Consider the following 10,131-nt stretch of genomic DNA (forward strand, 5'->3'; position numbering starts at 1 on the left):
TGCACATATTAGATTACATATTGTTATTTAAATATACCTCACTAGGAATTGAGTAAGTTACCTGGTATCGGTAGGAAAGAGGAATTTTATTTTTTCTAGTCTCTCTCAAACATTTGCCGTCTGTTGATGACGATCTTGCAAATTTTTTACACGTGCCTAAAAATACAATATTTGCCAATTTCGTGGACTTGTTGGAAAGTTTAGCATAACTTTACCCCGGGCTCCCCAAAAAGTAATGAACATTGTATAAGCATAACACCCTCCTACTGTCTCTTTACGTTCTTCTTACCTACCCCTTAGATTGTAAACTCTTTGAGGCAGGGACTCCTTTTCCTAATGTTACTTTTTTGCCTCAAGCGCTTATTCCCATTATGTGCTATATTATTATGTGACGTCTATCAATGCTGTGAAGTGCTATATACACAGATAGCGCTATATAAATAAAGATATACATACAGACATATACATAAGAAACTTGCCTGTTAATTGAAGAGAGGCCGGATCAATATCAAAAGGTGTCCCAGATTTATTTGTCAAATCTTCAAAGAATATCGTCTGGACGGGGTCAGTTGAGGATTTTCCAATCTTACTTGTGTTAGCAATGTGAAATAATAAAACAAACTCGGGCACAACACTTCCAGGGCTGCAAACCAACAGAAACAGTCTATATCAACACCATGCAGCTCCTCAATTAATTTACTCAACATTGTTCCTCCCCTTCCAAACATAAGGCGCTGTTTTGCAGGTTCCATGCATTAGATGTAGGCAGCTCAGATTTGGTATTGTAAATAATTAATTAGAAGTTGGGTGATACAACGAATGCAAAAAATGAAACATTCAGATGTAGCCAACACTTTGCACCGTTTATCTCACAATAATGCGTTTCCGCTGCTGCGAGTTTTGACACATTATTGTGCGATTTCAATTCAATATAATGGAGCCGAGAGTTGCAATTTAGTGCCTTACCGCATGACACCGGGCGCAGTAGCGTTGGCTACATGCGTGCAAGAGTTATGAGAGCCACGTTAAAAAGGACAGTCCCACCTAGAACTAAAGTCAATGGGAACAGAAGACGAGATCAAAACTGGAAAAAAAGCAAATCTGCGGGCGGGATGTAGCAGCTGCATCATGGGGCCCCTGGAGTGCCAGACCCCATGACATAGTGACTACGCCTGTGGGCACCCAAAGGGTTAAGCAGGGGTCTTAAATTAAGAACAGCTGCTAAGCAAACTATAAATTGGATGCTATTGCAATTACAGGACAGGTGCCATTTAATGCAATGTGGGGAGTGAAGTAGGAAGAGTTACTGCAAATATTATAAACAGATAAGTATCATCAATTTAGGCAAAACAGGTTACAAAAATAACCATTAGATTATCAAGGGAAAAGATACAATTGCTTTCATTGTGCTGTTCTTTGCTCAGTTTTGTCCCAGTCTTGCAGCTAGGAGACAATGATACATTTCGAGAGATATGTATAAAAGTCTCCCGGCTGAAAATCTGGTGTATCATTGGATTTCCCCACTTAGGCAGCATGGAGATTTTACTACAGTATGTAACTCCCAACCCTAAGGGTGTAAGGCTATTGCTTTACTTCTCTGGTACTTGAAGTAAACATAGCAGGCATACCGATCTCTGTCACAGCTAACAAGCTTGAACAACAAGATTATATTTAACGCTTTCAGGGAAACAAAAATATGTAGATGTACATCTCAAGAGAGCCCCGGGCTTGTAAGGAAGGGGCAGCATGACATATGGCCGATGGTGTGTTTATTGGGAATGGGAGTGGGGCCCAGCTCAAGGCATGGGTAAGTCATGACTTTGATGTATAGGCAGCTGTATATCACTGATATATATCACTGCCCCCTGTATATCACTGCCCACTGTATATCACTGCCCACTGTATATCACTACCCCCTGTATATCACTGCCCCCTGTACAGTATATCACTGATTCCCTGTACAAACCGGGGGCAAAAATATAAACTAGATGCATCCAGAGAAAAATAATTATAAACATTGAGATTTTTTGTTTGATAATCTAATGTCATTATTTCACCAGGGAATAATTGGGAGCCATTTATCAAAGCTTCCCTAGTGAAAAACTGGTGCAAAATCATCCTTACATTTAGCAAATGAAATAATCCAATTTAAATCAATTGTTCATTTAAAAAAAATGTGTTGTAGTGTTTAATATACCTTGCAACCAAAACACATTGATAAATACCCTGCTTTAACATGTACATAAAGAAGTTATTGTGAGTATGCAGTGACACACACAAAACACTGTACAGTGCACAAAAATGACAAAGAACACTGAGCACATTCACGTCTCAGACAGGTAACCAACCTGACTTACTTCATAATCACACAGCATACTGTACAACACTTACTGCATCTTACTACAACCAGGGATTCTGGGTAATGACATGCAAATGAGTTCTCATAGCCTCAGTTTTTTCTTCTAATTAACATGAACATGGAGGCCTTTAAGCTCATGCCTGTTATCAAACATCACTTTTAGAACAAAGCCAAGGACAGCAAACCGAAGGTAGGTTTGTGGACCTGTCTGAGGAATGTGACCATGCTCATACGTACGTCTATAACGTGGAGGGCTTCTGTCATGTTTTTTTACCCCCTTAACTACTTTGTGTATGTAACGGAGTTTCCCTGGCCCATCTCATATTGCTCCCTTTCTTTGGAAACTGACCTATGTTACAAGGCATAAGTGTGGTGCACCTGCTGGCTTACAGGACTCCTGAGTCTCCCGCTCGATGTTGTGGGGAAGGTCAGGATAGGTTTCTGGGGACATACCCAGTACGTACTCACGGTGACAGCGCCTCCATCTATTGCCAGCCCCAGAGTATGGGGTGGAATCCCTGGAATAGAACGTCCCACTCAGGGATGAGAGATTCCAGTCTCACAACGGCAATCTTTATAAATCAGGAACACTTTTTTGCTCGAACAGCATACACTGGAGCAGCATACACAGCAGTACAGGAACACAGTAACACAGGAGTTCTCCTGCAGGATGGACCTGGCCATACACTCCCAGTCAGGGCCCTGGAAGCAGGCCTAGCTCTTCCACTACCAGTCTACCCGCCTCTCCCCTAAGGGAGGGCCCACAGATTGGCAGAGCCCTGCACAACTGGGTTTGTGACTGGACTCCAATTAAGGTAGGAGCAACTGATCTAAATCAGGAACTGCTTCTCCCTAAATCACATTCAGCAAGAGCCCGCCCCTGTCCCTTATTGGACACAGACAGAACTGCACTGCCTTATCTGACTCAGAGAGCTGCAGTAGGTGGGAAACCCCCATGATTACTCCTGACAAACTTACCCTTACTAAGTATTACTGCCAGGAGGAGAAAGATCTATAGCCCCAAAGCTACACAGGGCTACATGTACTTAGTATGAAGCTGCAACCAAGCACTTTTTAACCCAGATTGTGTTGTAAAACAATGAGCACAAGCTTAAAAGGATCCATGTAAAAGTGAATAAGAAGCAACAAGTGATACAATATGAGTGCTCATTTGCATGTCATTACCCAGAATCCCCAGCTGCAATGGCGGCACTGTATGCTGTGTGATTGTGGGTTTGGGGACCTCTCTGAGACATGTGAATGTACTCATAAGTGTTTTTTTCATTCCCTTCTATATATAATCCACGTAGGGCCAATTAAAGATAACATATAAAACAGAATAAGCAGATATTTAGGTAACATACCTTAGGCTGATTACTTGCGACAAGTTGTACTGGCTTCTTAGGTCTGAATTTTCGAATGTTGCGTCAAGCTGTTTTATTTTTTAAACGAAAGTCATAAAAATAAGTTAAGTTGAGCAAGAGTCAAAACAAATTAGCCAGAGAAACAAGCTGGGCCCAAAATCCAAGATACTGAGAGGGCTACTATGTTTGTGCAACTGCTAATCCCCCAATATACTGCTCTGTGAAATAGGGTAATGGTAGAAGTAATAATAATAATAATAATAATATGTATATGTATAAATATAGAAAGGAGTGCATCTACCTTGGCAGAGTATTTTGATAAAGAATTGCACCACTCTTCCCTTGATATCATTATCTTGACATATTAGGGGTCATTTATCAAAGTTTCCCAATGGAGTTTGTTGGTAAATCTGGTAAAATGTTTTCACCTGTCTTGCCCAGTTTTGAAGTTGGGGTCTTTGATAAATAACCTCAATTGATGCTTAGAGACACAAGTTTAAAATGTATTCCTAAGCATCGCGTTCCTCGCAAAAATGTCCATAAAATCCCTTTAAATATACAGTACTGTAACCGCCATGTATAAAGTACAAAAGCCACTGCAACACACACACAATCACATGTTGTACAAAAAGGACATAGTATAGTATATAATATATACCATGCAATGTGTGTGTCATGCGATACGTCGTCTAATTCTGAAAGGGAAAGTCCCACGTCAGTAATATGTTTGTGTAATTTACATCTATAGAAAGAATCAATCACCTTTAAAGTACCTGTTTTACCTAGAGGTGCCTTGTCAAAAATATTGCTTTTCTCTGTGGCCACTGAATTCAAGAATATCTGCTACTTATATATATTTGTTTCACTTAGGATGGCTTCATAATTACTTAACAAATAGAGACAAAAACAACAATTTGTCTGTTTACTTGAGGCCTGCGAAAAAGTCTTCTTATTAAGACATTAATTAGACAAATATTGTAAAAGATGTGGTTTACAATTTAAACATACATATTTATTTAAATGTGTTTATCGCCTCCATTTAACGTATTAAACATACCACTGTCCTTCGCTCCCTTTCTTCCTAGGAGGGACTGCCCTTTTAATTGGTGTTAATTCTTTATGACAGTTCTGCTCCATGTTAAGACACTAGAGCCCATGTTTACTAAGTGGTGTTCAACCATCAAACAACTTATCGCTCATTCCCGTGACTAGACTGTGGAAAAGCACTGCTTGTTAAATATGGACCTACAGTATGTCCACCAGTGGCGCTGAATTGAAAGAGTAAAACAAAATGCTTGTAACTTACAAGTTTTTGAATCTGAGCCGACAATGCCTTAAATTCAGTGCTATTGCTCTGTTTATAATTCTCTGTGTAGTCGAAATTAAGTATCCTGAAGCTCCCACTGTAATAACGAGGGGTGGGGCTTTGAGTCTTGGAGCCTGTGAAGGGAATGGAGACAACAGGATTAATGGGACAGTCGCTCTTAGCTGGTTAAAAAGAAACCGTTTCAAACTTTACTGTGCTGGAAGCTGAGTATTTGCAGCTACTGTATGTAATCACTTTAGTTATTAGTGATCACAAGACCTTAGTTATTAGTGATCACAAGACCTTGAACACACAACCCCCCCCCCCCCCCCCACACACACACACACACAACCCTAGCTGACATATATGAAAGTGAAGGGGGCTGTACTTTTCTTTTGATCTGGCTGATCACTCAGATGGATTGGTTATCTCTATCATCGACTAGGAAACTATCATTCTAATCATTATGTATCGACTAGGTAAATAGGGTCTCTGGTGTGCCAGGGCGTGCCAGTGATCTACAGAACTCTAAGTGTAGATGTACTAATAATTATAACAATTTCTAGTGAAACTTGGCCCCTATGGGTTCCTACTCACAGGAAGTGCATGATGTCTTGGTGAGGCTATTAGCCGTGTTAATATATTTTGGACCCTAACCCCATATATAATTTTTATGGGGCTATAAGTATAGGTTCATATTAACACCTACAAACACCATACATTTTCCGTCTCGCCCACTAGGGGATCTATTTTAGATTTTTCTATTTAGTTGTTATTTTATGCATTTCGTCAGATTTTATTGTGTAATAAATGTGTTTGTCATGTCATAGTTTAGGTTGTGTGGGACCTTCCCATTCGATTCGTGTATATACCATCAAATTATTGGTACTAGTCAAAATACTGGTACTTTATGTATACTATATTATACTATGTAATGAGTGCAGCTTGCAGGGACTTTTTAGTGACCCCTTTGGACACTGAGTTGTGTTTTGTTTAGTTATTCTCCCTTTGCACCGTTCATATATTCTCTCGTTGTATGGTGAGCAAGCCGTGTCATTAAAAAAACTTTTGCTAAAGATTTGAACAAACTTGTCAGACAGCCAAAAGATTGGAGAAGCCTTCCCAAGTCTTTGCTTGCTGTGGAAATGTTGTCTCATTTTAGAAAAACATTGAAATAATCTACATTTAACTTATTAAACATGCCCCTGTCCTTGTTCAAATTTATCCTAATACGGTAGGTACTGCGTCTTTAAGCTAATTTTTCTATAACACACAACAATACAAATCTCAGTTTTGATACAACATTTACATTCTTACCAAGAACAACAAAAATTACGATGACGGCAATTACAGCAGCAAGTATGATACAGATGACCAGGCCGATAACAGCCGATGTGATCTTCCATGCCACCGAAGCCATAGCAATCAACCTAAAGCATGACAAAGAGTTACATGGTGTAAAAGAGTACGCACGATTCCTGTTTTATTTTACTAGTAATGTACTGTACACAAAATGCAATCTGTTTAATCATTTCTTTCCCACTAAAGGCTGCAATCACATTTTCTCAATGTTACCATTTAACACATTGTATCCAGTCCACATAAATCTTGGCATTCTTTTTCTGCTGTAGCGTTCCACAGATATACTGCAGCCAGTTTTTTAATCCGGATGCAATGGTTTTGCTGAACATCAATTAACTATGTACTTAAGGTTTAATTAACTATGTGCCTAAAGGTTTTAAAAAAAAATGATTAAAATAAAGCAGAGCTGTGAATGTTTTTTTTTTTAAAGACTCTTTGTCCCTCTAATGCGCTGCATAATAGTACTAGATAAATATAAAATAAATCTGACACTATACCCCTGAATAGGTTGATATAGCAATTTCCCTGAAGTAAGTACAGTATATCAACTTTTCTGCTAGCGCAGCATGTAACACTCCAACGTCATGCACTGTAAGCCCCTCTGGCAGTGCTGAGGTGTCACAACCATTGGGATACAAGAGCAGAACCAAAGTGAGCCCTCCAGTTCAGGATATATTTACTGGGGAAGTCCTGGTATGAAAAGGGGGCACTGGCTGCAGCGAGGGAAACCCAATGCATTATATTCAAAATGGCTGGAAGATCTTCTTTAACCTTTACAGTGCCATAATGACACACGTGGTACAGCAAGGGTCCTGGCAGGCCAGGGGCACTTATGACATATCAGGTATGTCATGGGCACGTGCATGTTTTTGAGGGGTAGATCAGGCTGACTGCTCCGATGGAGCATCTTGTACGTATTATATAGTTGGGGGTTTATTTATGTATGTTTAATAAACTTGATCTGGTTTTTATAACCTTATAGCTCACTCCAATATTATTGTATGACTCCTTCTGGTAGAGGTACTTACCTTTTTTTAACTCATTGCCAGACTTGGTGTAGCCTTCTTGCCCCAGTGGTCACCAGGAGACTTAAATAAATAACTCCCAATTAAATTAGAAACCAGGAGTTACATAGACTTTCCTATCATCAGAAGAATGTGATTCCAAAAAGGATTCGGTAAAACATTGCTGAAGCTATTCACACTTTAGGGGCGATGTATCAACGGAACCAAAGTAAGGAGGGGTGGGGGGAGGGGGAGAGAGAAAGCTCTTGCATCCATTTGCCAGTAGAAAAGTTTGGTGCAAAGAGGGATAATCAATATATAATTTCAAAGAAGGACAGGATCCCTATAGATATGCACTCTGTACTATAATCAGGTAAAGGTAATGAATATTGTAATTTGTATAAAATATTTTTAAGTGTACCCCTTAAAGACTTCTTATCAGTGTATTCTATGCTAGTGACATGTTTTAGAGGGCCTCCTACACTGTATGATACATAATATCGACTCATATGTAACTGTGTATCGGGGATCCCTACTATTGCCTTACAAGGCTGTTTGTTTTCGTTACTGCGATGATATGTGTATCCCGGGTCCACCAACTATACCACTCGGGCAGCTATTTAGGGGTCACCCATGCATTTATTTAGTCTAGGCTGAGTGTAGTACCTCTCTTAGTTATTTTATTTTTTGTGTGTATGTGTCGTTGTCCATGTCCGCATGGTTGGCCACGTTCCAGTATCACCAATCATTATCTATTTTTACTATGATATTGAGTTTGTTAAAAATATGTTATACTAATTCCAATATTCATTATCTTTACCTGATTATAGTACAGAGTGCATATCTATAGGGATCCTGTCCTTCTTTGAAATTTGAGATGTATCAGCGTAAAGTAAGTGCGAATAGAACTTTGTTTTGATGCATTGCTCCATTTTCTGCTTGCGTTAGCACCAAATGTATGTAGCTGCTTCCATATGACGCACACTGTTAGCCAGAAAAGTTAACGCCACTGTTGACTTTGAGGATTTCACACAAATACAATGCAACAACAATTACTGGTCAGAGACGCAGAGAAACAACATTTAGTATATCTAATTCTAATCTATGTGTCATGTGACGCTTCATATTGACGCTCCCCAAATCGCAAACTGCTACACACAATGATAAAAACTCGGACGCGAAGAGATGGGAGATCCAAATTTATCTTGATACATCACTCTCTTTTACTGCATCTCCTGATTCCCTATTGAAGGATCACTATCATTTAATAGGTGTTACATACTACAGTATGCAGGTTGTAAAAGTTCTAAAACCAACGCCAAGGAATTAGACCAGATTAATCAGTGGGGAAACTCCATTTGCTTTAAAACATATTTAGTGCATATTATATCAATAATAAAAAGTATACCAAAAAACATGACGCTGTAGATATTGTGCAACCTCACCTTCTCACACAAGTGCAACAAATCTGCAGATCAAAATATTACTTTATTTCTACTTAAAAGCTGATTCTTGAAAATGATACAGACTGCCAATCAAGGGATTCATTTTCAAATACCCTATATCAGGGGTTGAAGTGGCTTTAAAAAAAGAATTAGTGGTTCGGTGCCGTATTTTTACTAAACATTGAAATAAACATTGAAGTAAAGCTCTTTGGACTTCAAAAGCTTGAAAGTATATTTATGCTATAAAAGAGAAAGTAATAATAACTTGTTCTTTAAAAAAAAAAATGAAACTGCACACTTGTAAATAAAAAGTTGTGATAATTTAGTATTGTAAATAAGTAAAAAGTAGTGGCACCTCATACCCCCAGGTACTATGACACAAACTCCTGCCCTATGGACTAATTTACCAGATTTGCAGTAGGAATGGCATATTAACACGGAAAAGTGCAGCCTCCCCACAGCACATAATGAACCAATACTGGAAAGTTGTTCTGAAAATCAGAATCAAGTTGATCTTATTTAGAACTGTATGTATGGTATTTTAAACTATAAAGGGATTGTATTTTGTTTATCAGCCACCTATCCTTCCCTGAACAATAAATCCTGCGTTATAGATAAACTAATAAACAAACCTGCGGGAATCTTTCTCTTCGTACCTGGATCTCTTGTTCTTCTGATGACTTGGACTTTATACTTATGAAGATCAGACAGCTACAAGATACTCTTAACAGTCTTAGTGGCATGGGCTGGACCAAGACATTATTTTTACGTAAAACTTGTTTGACAAGTTATGACCGGCAGGCGACACATACATTTATATTTAGCAGCGGAGGAAAGTTTTGAAATAGCTTGTTGCAGAACTAACAGCAAAAGAAAAAGAGACTTCCTTGATCATATCAGATGCAACAATAGAATCCAATGAAATGATTACAGTCCGTATCTTAATGAGATGATATAATAGACAAACTATGAGCAGGCAGATTAATAACATTGAATGATAATGACACTGCTCATAAGGAAATGAAACACCTGGGAAGTTTTTTTGGCTTTAAAAAGATTCCTTCATTATCCTTAACTGGCAAACCAGATTAGCAGAGCTGAATTGAGTATGCTGTATGCCATGTACAGTAAATCAGCACAGGTGACAGTATTGGTAAATGTGGAGGCCGCCTCAGGATGTGCTTTGATAGCAGGTTGAGTTCAACTCCTATATTGTTAATAGCTTACCCTCCCCGAGCATGTACTGTTATATAATATAACATATACTATTACGGATTTACATCCCAGGCAA

The 10,131-nt window shown here is 38.8% G+C and overlaps 1 protein-coding gene across 1 annotated transcript in view; it reads right to left on the reverse strand.

Moving 5' to 3' along the window:
• The window catches only part of LOC142498962 (transmembrane protease serine 11C-like), a 48,316-nt gene extending 38,741 nt beyond the window's left edge, over nt 1–9,575 (reverse strand). Inside the window, exons 1-5 of the mRNA XM_075607662.1 lie at nt 9,473–9,575; nt 6,347–6,459; nt 5,030–5,163; nt 3,724–3,791; nt 480–643 (exon numbers count right to left, since the gene is read on the reverse strand). Of these exons, the coding sequence (XP_075463777.1) occupies nt 480–643; nt 3,724–3,791; nt 5,030–5,163; nt 6,347–6,449 (469 nt within the window). The 5' untranslated portion in view covers nt 6,450–6,459; nt 9,473–9,575. The remainder of the gene's footprint in view (nt 1–479; nt 644–3,723; nt 3,792–5,029; nt 5,164–6,346; nt 6,460–9,472) is intronic.
• Nucleotides 9,576–10,131: the final 556 nt, after the last annotated feature.

Source organism: Ascaphus truei, chromosome 1 (genome assembly GCF_040206685.1).
Source record: "Ascaphus truei isolate aAscTru1 chromosome 1, aAscTru1.hap1, whole genome shotgun sequence".
NCBI lineage: Eukaryota > Metazoa > Chordata > Amphibia > Anura > Ascaphidae > Ascaphus > Ascaphus truei.